Source organism: Typopeltis vanoorti, chromosome 3 (assembly GCF_054136105.1).
Source record: "Typopeltis vanoorti isolate ZY-2024b chromosome 3, IOZ_Tvanoo_1.0, whole genome shotgun sequence".
Classification (NCBI taxonomy): Eukaryota; Metazoa; Arthropoda; class Arachnida; order Uropygi; family Thelyphonidae; genus Typopeltis; species Typopeltis vanoorti.
In genome coordinates, this window is record NC_143551.1 from 106,540,980 (window position 1) to 106,560,894 (window position 19,915).

At 36.1% G+C, this 19,915-nt stretch overlaps 1 protein-coding gene across 2 annotated transcripts in view; it reads left to right on the forward strand.

Moving 5' to 3' along the window:
* spg (dedicator of cytokinesis spg) overlaps nt 1-19,915 on the forward strand; it is an 869,351-nt gene that overhangs the window by 681,394 nt on the left and 168,042 nt on the right. For both annotated transcript variants that reach the window (XM_090390789.1, XM_090390790.1), the window contains one exon: nt 9,908-10,012. In XM_090390789.1, coding sequence (XP_090246915.1) covers nt 9,908-10,012 — 105 coding nt within the window. The remainder of the gene's footprint in view (nt 1-9,907; nt 10,013-19,915) is intronic.

Sequence of the window (19,915 nt, forward strand, 5' to 3'; positions counted from 1 at the left end):
GTGGGATTGTAATTTATAGATCTGTAGACAAAGTGGTCTCTGAGAATGATATCCAATTTTCTGTTGTATTCACTGGATTTGCATGAAAATCTCACATTTTCATGCAAATCTGTAACTCTCCTTAGTTCATTCCTCATATATTTAATATCTTGCCTCATCTCTTCTATTACTTTCTCACTGCCATATACATATGCCAGTCGCACTTTCGCTACCTTGCATGTATGCTGTCTTACTGCTCACTGTTGCCAACTTGCCACCATCTATGCATTCTACTTTACCACTTAATGTCACTAACTCACCACCACTTTTGCTTGCTGTCTTATCATTACCATTCAAGTACCCAACTGTACCTTCAATTGTACTTACTCCCATAGCTACATCCATGATCTTTTACCCCTGTACTGCTTGCATTCAGTATCTTATAATGCATAAGCATGCTACACTTCTTGCACACTCTCTCATCTCTCTTATTTATCCTCTCTACATAAGTATCTCTTCCCAAGCATACAAATTACATTCATGGCAGCCCACCATTTTCAAAGAAATTTATGCCACTTGCCATCTTTTGCACCGATCTACATCTTACTGTCATTTTACTCATGCACAAAGCTACATACAAAAAAGCTACACACAAGAAACACAAAGAAATTTAATAAATACAGAACTTTAACAACACCAAACACTTCCTACCAATCACACATATCATACAACATTATTTAAATAACAATTTATCCCTCTTGCTACACACACAGTGATACACAGCTCTCTTCACCGCTTAGTCATCAACCGACCAAGTTATTCAACAAATTTTTTCCCCAGATTAATCTGTTATTTGTCAGGTCTCCAACACTGGCATATCTCGTGTATTGGTCTTTTAAGGAACTATTAACTTGATAGGTCTTACTCTTCCACTTGATCTGTTTTCTGGTATTCTGACATAAAAAATCCTCTTTTGATAGCCTTACTTCTCCCATTTTGTTTGTCACATACCATCAAAAGGAAAGGATCTTCACATCAGAAGAAACTTGAACAACCAATATACCAAAGTGCTATCTGGTCTTGAATAATATTTCCTCCATTTGCACTAAAGAGATATGCTCCTGAAGTAATACTTGTCCTTTTTCATCTCTACATTCTATTAATACTCAATCGTATACATCCCACATTCCAAGAAAAGGAAACAAATGCCTGCTATCAAACTGAATAGAAAATCAACAGATTACTTTTCTCTTGACCTGTCTGTCCATACATAGCATCAATGTGCTATAAGTTCTGTAACCTCTTCTCTCTGGAAGTGAGATTTAAAATAAATAATAATAATAAATACCACTTTAGATTAGTTCTATTCACTAATTTTTAAATTTTGGTAATGGCAAATTTCTTTTTACTATCTTTTTTTAATCACAGTTTGATTTCTTCCTTTCTTTAATCATTCTAATATGTATTATATATCTGTTATATTCTAATCATGTTTCATTTCTAACCCAACTCTCAGATCCATGAGTAAATTTCAATGATTATCCCATATGCAGTACTAATGTACTAATCTACTATACATATATATATATATATATATATATATATATATATATATATATATATATATATATATATATTCTCATTTGATATGAATAGCTATGAATTTCATACCTTGAGAAACATAAGATGGGCTAACTAAATTGAGGAGGCTAAGTTTGTTCTCTGGGTTTGGAGATGAACTATGAAGAAGTTGAATAACTGCAGCATGGGTTTCAGTAGATTAACACAAGCAGCAGAAACAATGCCTGTATGCTAGTGGGTGAAGTGAATTGGTCAGAGATGAGTCATTAATCAACCTATATTATTGTTGATTAATGACTGCTTTTTTTCTGTATTGAGTCAAGTAATTTTAGGAAGATCTTAAGGACATTTCCCCATATGTGAAAAAAAAGTATTCAGTAGTTTGGTGGATGATTATTTATATGAAGTTAATAGCTGCTCTGAGGTAAAGTAACGACTTTACTTGAGATAAAGAGAGAGCCTGATTTTTTGGATGTTAAGGAGGCAACAGTTGCAGTGTGTTTATGTCAGGAGAGGCTTGATATTAGAGCAATCCCAAGAAGAGAAATATCATCTTATCTAGAGATTTGAGTGTTTTCAAAAGTAAGACCAGAAGAGAAGAGTTTTATTTGCAAGAGATAAGGTGGAAATGTGTTTTTGATAGCTTTGAAACCAATAGAATTATCCAAACTCCACTGAAGAATGACTTATAGATTAGAATTTTGCATAGTGGAGGTTGCAGTGGTTCGTTTAGTTTGTCAAATGAAAAGGAGTGTATTGAACTGATATCAGAAAAACTATATTTGGTTGCCAGTTAGCTGAAGTAAATTCTTGATATATATAAGAAAGATGGTGAGGTGAGATAGAGAGAGAAGAGGCTTGCAGAATTCCAGCATTAGTTCCATAGTTAGAAGATAAGGGACCATCCACCATCATACATAAGCATGCATATTGCATGATGGTGGATTATCAGGTCAGCTGGCAACCCAGTTACAGAAAGTCACATAGTAGACCAAATAATGGAGCTTACTTAATACTCCCTTGTGCCAGACCAAGTCAGGAGCAACCCTGAAATATGCTCAACTTTCCATGATATTTATCCAGAGATGGGTAACATAAGCAAGCAGATTCTTTGTTGATTGACAGTGGCAAAATCCATACTGGTGATCATTTATTAGTTGAGTGCTTTCAAGATAATGTAGGAGTCGCGTTTATGGTCTTAGTTACTTTAGGGAAAACTGAGGTGAGAGAAATTGACTGGAAGTTTGATGGTAAAGATTTGTCAGCCTGCTTCTTAGAAATGAGTTGTGTATGAACTGATTTCCAGGTTTCCAGAATAGAATGGTTGCATCTGAGAGCACATTTATTTGTGATGTGGAAATGGAAAGCTCTCTAAGATTTTCCTAGATTTTATAGGCCAAACACATGCCCTATGCAGCATTTGATTTCTGGTTTTCATGGCGACTATTAGTATTACTTGAATTTTGCATCTGTTGTTGACAAGTTAATGATCTTTTTCCTGCCAGATGAAGCTGATATTCAGGATAGGCTTGTACATAATAGGATGGACTGCCTTTTGAACTTTACTTTTAAAGTCATTATGAATTTAGATCTGCTTGTTGGCATATCATCACTTTCATCAGGTGCAGAAAATATTTTTCATTTTTCTGTGTTGTTTGGATCCAAAGTGGTGGCAACATTTTTTCTGAGGTCAATATTAAATTTTTTTTGGTGAGGTTGCTAATGCCATCCTTTATCATTGCATCTCAGTCAAATTCATTTTCTGTCTCTATTGCTCTCCTAATGTCACCAACCACTCCGAGCTCTTTAATTTCCACTCTTTAAAAATCTTATTATCTTCAGTCCCACTCCCCTAACAACTGATAATTTGGCCAAACATACCTTGGAAAAGAATAAAGAAAAACTCGAGAAAAAATTCCACAGTTTGAAACAATGGCAAAATATGGCGGCCAATCACAGGAATCCATCCAATCAGAGGACTTCTGTCGCATGGGCGACAAACGCTAAACACATTCCTCAGCCACCCGAACAAACAAACAACACGAATGCATACAATTCACCATCGAATTCAAAAACCAAAATTCGCTCCCGTTCCTAGACACACTAGTCACACATCTTCCTTCAGGCAGTCTATCCTTCACGGTCTACCGAAAACTGACACACACTGGCCAATACATACATACTAATTCATACCACCACCCATGACAAAAATATGGAGTCATTAACACCTTTAAAAACAGAGCCACAACTATTTGCTCTAACCAGCAAGCCCTGAAACAAGAACTAAAAATCATTAGTGACACATTCATAAATAATGGCTATAACAAAAAAAAAAAAAAAAAATACTGGAGCCTGTGTAGCTCAATGGATGTGGCGTTTGCAACCACGGTGCTTGGCCGCACAAAGGAAGACTTGGTTTAGAGTCTAGTCGGTGACTAGAGGAAATTTTTCTAAGCCTTTTTTCGACCCGGTTCCCGAGTTAGTCGATCTCTGGCACGGGCAAGTAGGTTTTTCCTCCCGGAAACTCTGGTTTTTCGTCCTGTAAACTCAAGAAAATCGACCGTAGAACCCACGTTATTTCAGACATTAAATATATTGTGTTAGGGACCACGAGATGGCGGCACATTTGAGCCGTCTCTCTTCACTGAGTACCGCTTAATTAGTGATGGCCTTGGGCCATCTATCTCTGATTGGTACCAGTGGAGATTGAACTGCCCACTCAGTCTCCAAAAGTTAGATAGGGCTAAATGGCCTCGCCTACTCCCCGTATACGGGAATAAAAAGGCGTTAGCTGATGAGAACAAAAATACTGTTAATAAATTACTCTATAAAACTACAACAAAAACGAATCTAGATTACAGTAAAACCATAGCCATCCCATACATTAAAGGGTTATCAGAAAAAAAATCAACAGAATCCTACAACATTATAACCTCTATGCCACCTTTAATCCACCCACTAAACTTAAAACCATATTCAACTCCTCTAAGGATTCTCTCATCCCATTGGCACATCCTGGAGTCTATTGCATCCGCTGCACCTGTAACTTACCATACATTGGTGAAACAGGACGGACAATCCCTATACGCAAGAAAGAACACATTAGACACATTAAATATAACCATTATGGTGAAGCAGGCCTCTCAGACCATGCACTCAACACCTTACACCAAATCAACTGGAAAAGCACCTGCTCCTTACACCACACACCATTTGGCAACTCCTATAGGTAGAGATGACCTGCTAATGCTTCTGCCTGGTATCTCCACTTGGGCCTGGCTCCCACTGAAGAGACCTCAATAAAGGTCGAAACTAGTCTGGGTAGTTTTTTTCTTTTAGGCTTGTACGGTGATCCGAATGCATTTTTGGAAATTATGGAGACAACTACCGTGTTTGAATAAAAACTTTAGTTTACTATTACTAAAATTTTACAATTCGACGTTTTGACCTTTATGTCAAGGTCATCTTCTGGAGCGTACAAATATACAAAGGAAACAAGCTATACTACAATCATACTGGTTCGTTAAAGACACTGACTAACCGCTACCACAATTGTTGGCCTGACCTCTGGTGAGAAAAAAAAAAAAATTTCACATCAACGCTAAAGTCCTATTATTTGTGTTGTCTACTATATACATATATTAACATCATTCCAGCCAGTTGGAGTGGAATGGTTTCTAATAATAGCAGATTGGCTAGAGTCCTGACTTATGTTGAATCTTTCAAATTAGGTTGGCTGAATGTGTGCCATCCAGATCCTTGGAATTTTCATACCATCTTTATTGTTGATATTTGGGTGGTTTATCAGGATTTCGCAGGATTCTTTAAATTTTCTCTCGTACCATGTTTTTGTGCGGCACAAAAACATGGTACGAGAGAAAATTTAAAGAATCCTGCGAAATCCTGATAAACCACCCAAATGTCAACAACAAAGATGGCATGAAAATTCCAAGGATCTGGATGGTACACATTCAGCCTACCTAATATGAAAGATCCAGCATAAGTCAGGACTCTAGCCAATCCTTAGCTAGTATTAGAAACCATTCCATACCAACTGGCTGGAATGATGTTAATATATGTATATAGTAGACAACACTAATAATAGGACTCTAGCGTTGATGTATAATTTTTTTTTTTTTTTAATTTTATTTTATTTTAGTATTTTTTTTTTATTTTTATTTTTTTTTTTCTCACCAGAGGTCAGGCCAACAATTGTTGTAGTAGTTGGTCAGTTCTTTAACAAACCAGTTTGATTATAGTATAGCTTGTTGCCTGTGTATAGTTGTATGCTCCAGAAGATGACCTTGACATAAAGGTCGAAATGTTGAATGTAGATTTTAGTTATATTAAACTAAAGTTTTTATTCAAACACGATAGTTGTCTCCATAATTTTCAAAAATGCATTCAGATCACCGTGTAAGCCTAAAAGAAAGGGTTCATCTGAAAAAAACATCAATAATTCCCCCACTCAGTACTAAGCCCATTGGAACACATACAGCTGCTGACCAGTATCCTTTCACAGTATACCTTGAAACCCACAGAACAAGTTTCTTTTCTTCTTTCTTCATCCATACTATTGCTGTACTGTGGAACAGTCTTCTCCGTGACGTATTTCCCAAGGAATAAAATATACAAGCTTTTAAATCAAATATAAATAAGTTTCTCCTTTTCCAACTCACTACCCATATACGATACAAATGTATTATTGGTCAATCAACCAATCTGTTGTGTATGGGCTCAACATAAAAATAAATAAATAAATACATAATCTCTTTCTGAGAAATGCAACTTTATATTTTTTATTTGTTGTGTTAGTCAGTAGTTCATGATTGTCTAGGTTCTGATCATGAATCACTGTGAGATGTCTTTATTTTTATTGATTTGGTTTTTCTGAGAGAAAATCTCATTAAGTAATAAGGCACTATTCCAGATTGTCAATACTTGCTGCACATTCTGTGGTTTAAGAACTTTGTAATGGAGAGAGAGAGAGAGGTGGTGTTCAGGACAGAAAATGGTTTGTTAAGATTGGCTAGAAGTTTGTGTGTGATTTATTGATCTTTGCACAAGTAGCATACATGTGAGGCAAAAGAGATTGCACACAACTCTTTATTTCCCTGACATCCAGTCTGTAGCTCTGGCACTTGATGTGATTATCTGTCTTCAGTAGTGAGACACCTAGAAAGTGCCCTGTCAGCACTTGCTTTGTTGCTGTTGTAAATTATTAGTTTTTACTATATTACTCTATTTATTTAAGCTGTTGTTGTTGTTGTTATGATTTTTCTGTTACCATTCCTTAGACTGCCAGTTTAAAGAAAATCTTGTTTACGTATGTTTAGTCCTCTATACTGAATCGACTGCGCTGCTTCACAAAGCTTGTCTACACTATGATGTTATTTCCCTCTATCTTAATTTTCATCCCCCCCCCCTCATCTTCCTGCTCTTGCCCTTTGTTCCTACTGCACATATAGCAGACTCTAAATATAATTATCACCAGCTATACAATTACGGCACATTCAATTGCTCACACTCTTCAGTCTGACAAATTTATTTGATTTACGACTGTGCCAGTCAAACAGAATAATAGAGAGTGAGGAATTAAAGAAATGGATTAAAGGCAATATCTAGTTAAATTTCTCTTAACCATATAGCAAGTCGTGGCAATATCTAATTAATACACAGGTTCGTAATTTTTTCAAGATAGTGCATTGACAATGATCAGATCAAATTGTTGTTCAACAAAGCATTTATTCTAACTATAAAATTATGATTACAAACTAGACAAGTAATGGGAAATAACTGTTTCTTCTAGCACAGCTAACTGCAAAAAATACTTTGCACAAATATAACATATACATTTCTCCTACATGCCACTCTAATACACTACTCAGTATTTAAAAATTTAGCACAGCCACTTGCTTAACATATACATACAATTTTACATATCTACAATCCAAGAACATCATCGATATGATGTGCTTACTACAGTTTTTTCTTTATAAACAGTCCTTTACTATGAACAAAGTTTCCATCGGGACATCTCATATCTTTGCCTTAATCTGGATGCTTCTTTCTTTAACTCTGTACTCTATATACTGCCACAGTTTTTCTGGCCCAAGTAACAAACGATATCCTTCCTTTTTCTTCCTCAGCTGGTGGCTGCCTGTTGCTTACACTAGTAGGTAACTGGAGAGATTCTGATTTTGCCTTCGATGTTTATCCATCAGACCCCAGTCAGTCATGCTTGAGATTGTGGGGAGTGCGGTCTGCCATACAGCAGGATACATTGGCGGACATGCCTTGGGAACTACCCAGAGAACTTCAGGGAGATTCGCCGTCAATGAAACTCCAACGATAAACCATGAGTATACTCTCAGGGTCAAGAGTTACGAGCTACCAAACCTCCAGCCAACAGCTCCTAATCATCACTTCTCCTTCTCCCTCTTCCTCCCCCCCCTCTTTGGCCCCTTAAAAATCCTCCTCATCCTTTGTTTTGACTCTGAAGTGTCCCCAATCGCCCTCCAACATGATGATGTATGTTTTAGGTGCCTAATTGTTCACAACTTGTTACGACCCTTTCCTTTCTGATGTATTTATCTGATTTCTTCCTTATTCTGGCCAGCTTAATATTCTCTCTTTTATTTTTTATTTTTTTGCTGAGTCACTATGCTAATAAGGCATAATCTACTTTCCTCTGCTTTCAAACACTATAGTTACACAGATAATACATTACACAAAGTAGTTAATTTATATTAAAAAAAAATATATATATATATATATATATAAAATACATCGTATTTTCTATAATATTTTGATTTGAAATCCTTGTAAAACTGAGCTCGATAAGTTAACTAAATTAACTTATCATGCGAGATTTTACACTGTTACCTTTACTTCACATAGTAGGCACAATTATTTATTACAACTGTTGATAAAAACTGGGGAGGGTAATAATTGTTGATAAAGGTAATGTAGATATCTTACAGAATGATTTAAATAAACTAGCATTATGGGCAAAGGATAATGATTATCGATTTAATGCTATGAAATGTAAGATTATGCATTTTGAGTTAAAAACGATTACATACTGTGCATCCCATGTAGGGTGCTGGATTGCAGGGAAACTGATGAGGCTAGGGACTTTGGGGGTAATGGGGTGGATTGAAAGTCAAGTTCAGTGGGGAATATTGTAAAAACTGGTAAAATAGCTCAATGGTGTGAAAAACAGATTAGCAAGTAAAAACAAGCAGCTTATTGTCTCTCTTTATAAGGTTATGATTTGGCCTCATCTTGACTACTGTAGACAGATTTGGTCACCTGTGTTTCTTCAAGATCAACAGGTGGTGAAGAGGATTCAGAGAGATGAGTGACCAAGCTGGTGATGAGTCTATGAAATGTTCTGTATGAGTCTGTGAAATGTTCTGTATGAGTACAGGTTTTAGGTGTGTGGGCAGCAAAGTTTAGTTAATAGGTTGAAAAGATGGGACATGATAGAAACTTATAAGTTATTAAAAAAGTTCTATAAAGAAAATAAAAAGGAAATTTTTCAATTCATGATGAATAGAGAGAGAGAGAGAGAGAGAACTAAAGTAGCCCTGGAAGTTGTGTAAGAATACCATTAGTTAGGGTGTGCACACTAGACTTTTTGCATGGAGAGTGATGAATGAGTGGTTTGGATTGTCCAAATTAGTTGCGAGTGCCCTGACAATGAATGAGTTTAAGGTGAGGTATTGATAGACATCATGTGTATAAATGTATCAGAGTGGGTCTCCCATGATTATTTGTCTGTGGAGATACCTATATAATAATAATAATACTGTATATCAGGAATTTGGTGATTGTAGTAGTTCTTAGACCTGCTTTATCTACTGGGTACCTGAAGCGGCTTTATAAAAGTACCTTGTCCTACCTCTAAGAGCAGGATTCTCAGAATATCTCTTCCTTAGCCTCTCCATGTCCCTAATGTAATATAGGTTTTCAACACCTTTCATGGGTGGCCTTCCATAAATTAAATAAATAAATAATCATTTGATAGATAGCAGAAAAAAGACAAAAAACCATTTACATAATATTTATTTTTGAATTATGGTAACTTTTATCATTCTTTCCTTTCAGATTTTAGAATATTGTATATAAAAATAAGAGACCTCATCTGTATTAAAAAATATTAAAATTAGATTAATCTTCTGTACTTTGCTATTCAGAAGATTAATCTCATTTTATATATATAATTATTGATTAATATGTGAAGCTAAACATAGAATACAAATGTTTCTCCCTTCTCTCTCTATCTCTTCCTCTCCCCTTCTCTTGTTGAATTCTGACTATACCATGTTAATTTCTTTTTCAGAAAACAGAAGCAAAATTTTTTGACAATATCCTAAATCAGCGACGTCCTGAACCAGAATATTTTCGTGTTGGATTTTATGGCATGGGATTTCCTCTTTTTCTCAGGGTGTGTTATATTTTTATCATTACATTTACTTCTTAACTTTATTCCTGTGCTTGTGATGCTGAGATATATCATAAATGAATTTCATATTAATATTATTTATATTATTGATTATTTATAAAAAGCTAAATGCATTGATACTATTCTAATTTATAATATTTGTAATTATGAAAATATGAAAGAGTTGTCTGGTAAAGTGAAAAGAAGAACAAAGAGTTAAGATGAGCCTGTCATTAAAGTATATCATGAAGTATAAACAGAGATAGAGAGCTGTAATTAATGATAAAAAGGATTTGTACCTTCTTGGATAAATTGCTGTTCTGTAAATGAGTGAATATAGGTAATCTGGGAAGCTAGAATTCACTGGATGATGTATGAGAGAATTCAACTTGTGAAGGTTCAAGAGTGTTATGATACAGAGGGAGAGAGAGAGAGAGAGAGAGAGTGATAGTATGGAAGGGGTGATCCTGACACTAGTTTTGTCAAATAAATTTAAAAAAAAAAGCAGTAACTGCCACAGTTAGGTATGGAATAGATCACCTTAAGCTGATTATTTGAACCAACAGAATTTAAGTTACTTTAATACATATCGGCCAAGTGGTGTTGGTTATCACAAAAGTTCACTAATGCCAGAAAGGACAGGAATTAAGGCATTGCCTTTTTTAGCATTGGTAAATAATTTGGAACCCAAAATTATGATATTAGTGAATCCTGATGCTAACAGAAAAGGATATTATTGTTATTATGTTTATGTAAACCTCCTTACCTCATTCGGTTTTGACAGTGTCCTTCAGTTGGAAAGTCCCAGATAATCTCATCTAGAATGCAAAGAATCTTTATCAGGGCTTTCCAAGTGAAGATGAGTTAACCAGTTCATAGAGAACTGGCAGTTTTTATTTCCCTCCCTGCAATAAAAGCAAACTGTCCAGAAAATTGCACAGTTGAAATCTATAATGCACTGAGTGATGAGATCCCCAGTAAGAGCGACATTAATTAAGTTCTCAAGTTGCTTGGCTATGGTAAGCAATCGAGTCTAATATGTAAAGGAAAATGAGAATGTTATTGTTATGCAAGCTTTTCCAATGATCAAGGCTCAACATGAGTGGATTTTCCATGTTACACGTAACCGATCTATCATATCTTTCTTTGAAAACATTTACTGAAGATGCATTCATCTACTGGTTGCTCCTTCCTTACTTCTTAATCACGCATTCACTCAGTTTAGAGATGAACCCTCAAATTCTCTTATCAACTGACTTGAGCTGTAAAATCTCACTTATGTCTAAAGGGTGAGACTCCCTTACCAATTTATGTTTTTATATCTCCACTTTTCCTGCTATTTCCCTCCATGTGGAACACCTGCTTTTTATGGAAGAGAACTCCCAGTGATTGTGCTGATCTTTTTCATTTTTCCTCTTTTTCTATACTTCCATATTCTTCACTGTACTTCTTCCAATTGTTTATACAGACAGACCACCATCACTGGGATTCAGTGCTCTGCTGTCATGTTTGTGGGCATGGCATCCAGAAAAGGAGATCCTGATACTCTTGCATTACTTTGGACCCTGCTTCAGCAAGACAGACAGTACTGAATTCCTTAACTAGGATCAATCCACCAGTGTGCTTGCCTGCAATACTCAGTGATTGTTGTAAGTCTCCTCTCCTATGGTCTGGGGACAAGGCCCAAAGCTTTCTGCAGTGCCAGTATAGTATTGTGGGTGGGGGGGGTACCCTGGTGTTCCACTTTCAAGTACATTTATTACTTGCCTGATAGTGAGTGCCCTTGTGTGACTCTGTATGTAGTGATGATTCTCTGTAGAGAATCATCACTACATACCTACATACACCCTCTGTCCAAAAAGAAACCGAACTATAGAAAATAAAACACAGGCCAATTATAATTACTCAAATCATTTATTTCAATCAATATACTCTCCCTCAGCTTTGATACAGCGTTTGGCATGGTCAATTAATTTGTTAAGCAAGTTTTTTATATCAGTTTTTGGGATACTGTTGAGGGTCGTGGTTACTGCCGCTTGAACGTTTTCAGTGGTGTTGTATTGCTTTCCTTTCATCAGCAAATGAAGTCAGGGGAAGAGAAAGAAGTCACAGGGTGTTAAATCAGGTGAATATGGTGAGTGATCCAACACACAAACTTGGTTTTTGCTCAAAAACTGTCTCACAAATCACGAAAAACGATGATATGGTACATTATTGTGCAAAAGTGACCAGCTGCCTGCATCATGATTTCAAAACTTCGAGATAAAACTCACCATTGACTGTTTGGCCAGCTGGAATGAATTCTTTGTGGATAATGCCCTTGGAATCATAGAAACAAATCAGCATTGCCTTTACTTTTGAATTCTCCAAGCGACTTTTTTTTTTTTTTGGATATCCCTCTTCTGGTGGCCTTTACTTAGCACTCTGGCACTTTGTTTCGGACTTATACTCAAAACACCATATTTCGTCACCAGTAACAATCGTTTCAAGGAAGTTTGAGTCCTTACAAGCGGTTTTAATGAGGTCTTGCAGTGTTCAATTCAATACATTTTTTGATTGCTGGTCAATTTGTGGGGAACAAATTGAGAATTCAATTTTCAAAGGCCCAAACTCTCGGTCAAAATGTTGTGCACAGCTGGTTTTGGAATCTCCAATTCATCTTCAATCAATCTCACAGACTATTTCAGGTTTTCTTTGATGAAATTGTGCACTTTTTGGATGTTAACTTTGCTCAGTCCAGTTTTTGGATGGCCCGGATTTTTGTTGTCCTCAAGCATCTCATGACCACTTTGAAATTGCTTAAACCACTCGTAAACTTGAGTACAGGATAAGCATTCATCACCGTATGCTTTTTGAAGCATTTGATGTGTTTCAGTAAAACTTTTACAAAGTTTTACCTTTTGCCGTCAGTTCTAGTTGATCCCAAAATAAAAATTCTTCCAAAATTTCCTTTTCCTGTATGTATTGCACAAATACTAATAACTCACTGCAATTATCAATGTCAGTTGACTTGCCCAATTGAATACACACTTTCAGAGGACTGGTTTTAATATCTTATACTACTTGCAATAAAATATCATGACTGATGTATTGAATGCATGATCGAATCACATCGTTTGATAATGGAATCTGCTGAATTTTCTTATGTGCTTCAGAACCTAATACAATTTTTGCAATTTCCAATGCACATGGTTTCACCAATTCTTCATCTATTGTATGAGGCTTTTTTTTTTATTTACACACAGATATGCCACCTGATAAGTGATAAGAAGCTTCTAGCAAAGGCTTCTGAACTACCGCAGAGTCAGATTTTGTAATCGTATCGCTCTATCGAATCGTGCCTTCTTAGACTTCAAGTATATGTCCTGCAGCTTTACTACCATGCTAGTTGTTGAAACGTTCTAACAATGTTGATTGTTTAAGATTGGAATTTGAAAATAATTTTGCAACATAAAATGCATTGTGGTCTTTGAGTACCATCTTTCTTTGTTGCACAAGTAAATCTGTAACCAACATAATTGTCTTTCCATTGGCATCTTTTTGACATGGCAAGGATTACTGCAAATAATAAATTAATATTTACATATTATTTAACTACGCATTTGGCCATGGTTCCTTAAGAAAATTATAAAATAACGTGTAAACAAAAATTAATTTTAGTTCTTTACTTACTGATTACTGCCGCTAAAACAAAAAAAAATAGCATTCATTTGTCACTTGATCCACTTTGTTGACATTTGTACACAACGAAATGATGTTTCTCTTGACAATGGCGAGTGTATGTGCAGCAACTATCTGTGCGTTTGGCTTTGGCGCATGCATGAGCATTTGTGAGCGGCAGTACATTCAGGGATATTTTTTGAATATAGTGGTTTTTAATTTCTTAAAATGTAACAAACAAAAAACGTGTAACTTATATTTAATGATTCTTGGTTAAATAGAATAATTCTGTATGGGTTGAAAGATTATATATCTTAAATATAATTTAGTTTGCATAACTTTTTTCTTCTTGTGGAAAAAGCAAATGTGATTTAAATAATTAGTCAATATATGCTGGAATATTTTCCAGCTCGCACCCCTGGTTAAGAAACACTGCTATAAAGTATCATATTCCTATACACCCATTCCTTAATTTTACTTTTAGCCATCTTTTCCAACACTTTAACCACCACTCCAGAGATATTAATTGGTCTGTAATTTGCAACTTCTGTCTTGGAGCCACCTTTATATAATGAAACTATCTTATCCTTTTTCCAGAGCTGAGACTTAGATGAAACAACTTCATCACTTGCACATTCTCATAGCACACAAACTGATGTATTGTCCATTCCCACTACTGTTTTCACATTTATATCTTTCAAAATAGAACTTTCTGGTGATATTCTTGTTGATAAGACATCATGTCAGCAACACTCAGAAAAACTACTGGAAGCAACATCACTAGAAAGAATATGAATTACAGTAACACCTCATAAAACACTCAGCTATTCTAGAAGTATAATATCAGAATGGGATCCTATGTTCCAGTGAAGAGATATGTTCACAGATTAAAGATCAAGTGCTGACAAGTATGAGCTGCAGCCTCATGTATAGGCTTGGGTGTCTGGTACTGACCAGGAATATCATCCTGACATTTGACACACCTTTAAACCTCCGGTGTTAGTAAAAACAGAATATTTCAACTGTCTCATGTTGGGATCTACGTTCCTAAGGTCTTTAAATATTTGTCAGAAATACTGGAATTTCTAAATTCTGGCAAACCATGCATGTCCAAATTGCCTGTCACGGTTCTATCTCCTGTTCCTAATCTGGTAGTAAAGAGCATGATAATAAATCTTGCTCTGTAAAGAAACCTAAATGTGTCAACTGTAAGATATCCTATCCACTCTCATGCATGCCAGAGGTGAAAAGATGACAGAGAGATTGAAAAAAAGAAAAACAGAACAGACCATTTCATATCAGAATGCAAAGAGGAAGGTTAGCCACCACAACATCTGTCCTGAAATTCTCTTACACTGAGAAGGTGGCAGTTGAGAAATAATCAACAGTGACATACATCTATATTTCTATGCAATCATCAGATAATTTCATCCTACCTGAACTCTATAATAGCGAGAGGTCTTCTCTTTGAAAAGCATTAATTGCTTAGCCTCTTATGGTCTCACTCCTGAAACAGCCTTCTAAAATGGTCCTCCTAAATTAGTACCAATTGTCAAGAAAATTTTGGCAAGAGTATCGCTAGAAAAAACCAAATGCCTCCATAGAAAAATGGATACTTTTGTATATCTTTTTTTGTATAATTTTTCTAGAGGAAAAATGTTTATTACATTATAGATGGGCACTGGTCATCCATACATCCCAAAATCCATTGATAAACACAAGTCAGACGAAGGGAAATCCTCATTTGCTCAGAAATTTGACAAATCTACAAAACCAAAGGAATAGGGAAATTCTTACATAGAGCTGTTGTGGATTTAGCCAAAATACTGATATTAAGGTTCTTCTACAGAAACACGAACCTGTCTGTAGGAGACATATTTAAAACCCAGTGATGACCTCACTTTAATGCACTTCACTGTTATTCATAAGGAGAAAACTGGATATGAACTTGCTTGTGGAGAATTCGCTATCCTTATGAGAAATATGTCGAAGTACATCCAGCTTAATGTCTGCTCTGGAAATAGTAGTCAGCTGCTTCTCAGTGGGATTTCTTATTACAATATAGTCCATTTTTACCACAGGGGCTTTCAGTTAACTCAGATTGCCCTTGTAATCTAATATTGCACCTGCCTTAGTCCTTACTTCTTGTGGGTGATTTTAATGGACACAATATTCTATGGGGTGGTGCCAATACAAATGGGAAAGACTGGACTGTTCAGCATGTGCTTAAAATAAGGACCTCCTATTCTTAAAACGGATGCAACTTTATTTCATATGCCCCTTCCATTCTTCCACTGTTTGCATGGAATGTCAAAGAGAACATATTATTAAGAGAGACCTCCAAGGAGTCAAGGACTATTGAAGGAGGTCATACTGTCCATACCAGCTGTCATACCTATTCTTGAATCCATTTACACTACTTTTGCACATTACATCCAATGGCAATCCATTCCAGTCATGCACCACTTTATGAGAGAAAAATCTAGCCCTCACCCCTTTCTTGACATAGTTAATTCTCATCCTCCTAGGATGCCCTCACGTCCTTTCCACATCCTCCATCTACTGAAACTCTGTATGACCCTTTCAGAAGTTTGGAAGTCTCAATCATAGCACTCATCTTTCTCCTGTTTGCTAGTGTCTACAGGCTACAAATTCTCAACCTGTCTTCATAATCAGTATTCCACAATCCTGATATCATTTGTAACACTCTCTTTTGCATTCTTTCCACTGTATCATATCACCATTGAAACCAAAAGATCAGACATGCACACAATAGTCCATGAGGTCTTATCAAGACCTTGTAAAGAGGCAAAATGACTTCCTTACCTTTACACGTCAAGGTTTGTTTCAACATTACAATTATTCTTTGAGTTGTATTTGCAATCTTTGCTATATGGCCCTTGAAATTCTACTTTCTGTCTTCTAAAACTCCTAGATCTCTAGCCTGATTAATTTCTTCTAGCTTAATCTCACCAATACCAGCCTAGGTGGCTTGAGTGGTTAACACGCCATGTTAACCACTCAAGCGATTAATCTTAAGTGGTTAACACAGTAAAACTTGAGTGGTTAATCAATAGGCTGAAGGCTCGAATCCTGCCGTGGGCATGGATGTTTGTGATTGTCTATAGGTGGAAGATATATTTCATCACCCAGTGTAAGACCACCAGGCCTGAAATGGCTTGAAAAAGTTCCATGTTTGGTTTCTAGAGCAGGATTTCCTGACTATTTAAAAATAAAATAAAATAAAAAATACAAAAAATATATACAGTTGATAAAAATAGGGGAAAAAATCCTTAGCCTACCCATGGTACAAAATGCACTATAGATTTTCATATACTCTTTCTTGGATGGGAACAACAAAAAAAATAAATGAATAATAAATATGATCAGATATCTGATCACACCAAAGTTCATGACTCTACATTTACTAACATTGAAATGACAGCCATTTTCACACATGGCCACAATTCTAGCCTATTCAAATCATTCTGCAATTATTGCAAATCAGCATCGCTCCTGATGACACTACCTATCTTTGCATCATCAGCAAATAGTTGTTATGTTGCTTGTCAAATCCTTTCCAATGTCATTAATGTATAGATTAAATGATATTGGACCAAAGATTGATCCTTCTGGCACATGGCTGGTTACCTTAAATTTTGCAGGCTGGCATACCCCCTATATATCACTTTTTCATATCTGTCAGTCAGCCATTCTCTTATTATTATTCAAGCCTCTATAGAGTCAAAAGACTCATCCTAGAAAACACAGTCTGTCATACCACTCCTTGAACTCATTGACTGTTCTCGCTCTCTCATCTATCTATCAGGCAATGCATTCCACTGTTCAACCACCCTCCATGCAAAGAAACCGTAACTTCAAGGGATGGCCCTTGTCATTGCTCCTTCTGTTCCACCAAGTGAAAGAACTCCCCAGTATCAACCCTGAAATTACCTCTCAACAGTTTAAAGTCTCAATAATATCACCTCTCCTTCTTCTATCTTTAAACTCTGCAGTCCATATTCCCTCAGTCAATCCTCATAACTAACATTGTGCAGTCCTGAAACCATCGTTGTTATCTGCCTCTGTATCCTTTTCACAGTTAATTTATCTCCTTCAAATTCTGGAGACTAAATTTGAGAACAATAGGTGGTTACCTTCACCACCTTTGAAATACATTTCGTTAATTTCAGTTCTCTATTAATCATCACCCCCACTTCCTCCAGTACAGCTCCTCCAATCGAGTATGCAGCCTCCCATCGATGTATCCCAAACTTCAAAACTTTACATTTTGCCCCATTAAACCAACACCCATCTGCCTAGTTTATTCAAATACTCTTGCAGAGCTGCTGTATCTGCACTATTACTAATAACCCTTCCCAGCTTCACATCATCTATAAACAACTTATACATGCTAATAATTTATAATCCAATCCTATATTTTCCAATTTATGCAACAGTCTTTCATGGTGTATCTATTTCCCCTTGTCTAACTCAACAGTAGCATTATTATAGAATGTGAGCAAGTTTACTCAAACTTAGTAAACCCATTTTATTCATTGCAAAGTATAGTTTCTCAGTGAACCCATTTCTGTATGCAAGCCCTAACCAACTTTTCCGAAATCTTCACCACCACGCCAGAGATACTGATTGGTCAATAGTTGGATACATAATTCTTTGCACCACTTTTGTGCAATGGGATTACCACCTTGCAATCCTACCATTCCTGTGGAGTCTTCCCTGTTCTAAGACTAAGATTATATAGTTTGTCAATAGCCATTTCAGCTGAACACTCTTTTAGCATCTGTATGGATATCCCATCAGTCCCTATTGCAGAATTTTTATTCAGTTTGTGCAGCAGCTCTAGTACCTCCTCCTCCTCTTTTGTACACCTGAGTTTCTTCATCGAATGAAGAGGCAGCAGTGAGCTCAATGTTACATACTCCAGGTTGATAGCTTGTAGCTGAAATGGTATTGACCATTTCAGCTGTTTACTGGCCTGCTACTTATAATTTTCATAACTGATATCATCCTTATGCACTTAGTATTCCTTCCACATCTTATCGATCTCTTGCTTAATTAGATTACACGTTTATATCACTCCTACCCTATTCCTCGAAGTCTAGGGACACATTCTGATATCACCTCATTTAAGTATTTTTTAAACACTTCCCATGCACTGTTGATATCCTTCTTATCCAACAACTGATAGCACAGCACAGAACCCAGCATACTCCTCAGATGGTTATAATTTCCTTTGTTGTTCAGCATATAAGTTTTTCTAAATAGAACATTCATAAACTTAGCCACTTCCAAAGTGAGTACTACATGACTACTGCCACCAACCAGATATAGAATAGTTACATCTTTAACTAAAGTCTCCTCTGCCACTATAATTAGATTTAACACTCTTTGACCTCAAGTTCCTTTTATCACATGCTGTTTCAGGAAGTTGTCTTACAACAGCTCAGTATACTTTATACCTACCACATTAGCCTCACAGCTTTTAAATGTGCTTGTGCAAATGCATATTACATCAGAGGCAGAAACAATCTTGCATCTAGTATACATCATCAATCAGTCATTGAAATAGTGTGAAAGTTGTATGGGATAAAATCCAGAAAATAAAGGGGGAAATATACAACACAATGTTTGTAGAAACTTAGCAACTACCTCATATCCTCCTGAATTTTTGATACTGAAATAAAGAGAAACAGAACAGTAACTTTACTTTTCTACAAATGGATTTAGAGCTGTACAATCAGCCATTTGTTGAGGAGAAACTGAAAAAAAATCACTATTATTTTCTCTCTTAGGCCTGTGCCATAGGGCCTGATGACATCCATTTAATGATGAAACATCTCCTGTAGATCTCCTTTTATTATACAGCAGAATACTTATCAAGGAGGAATTCTGGATTCATGGCAAATGACTATTGTCATCTCTTTCTCAAAACCAGGAAAAGATTCAGCACAAGCAAACAGTTACCAACCTGTCAGTCTGACTAGCTATCTTTGTAAGATATTAGAGATAATGGTTAATGTCAGACTTCTATGATATTTAAAAAGCAGCATTCTTTCCTCCAATACACAATGTGGCTTTCATGGATACCAGTTGACATCAAACCATTTGGTCCTGCTAGAAACGTCTATAAGAGATGTGCACTCCTTAAATGCAACATCTGGTTTGTTTTTATTGACATATAAAAGCTTATAAGACAGCCTAGCGATATGGTATATTACAACC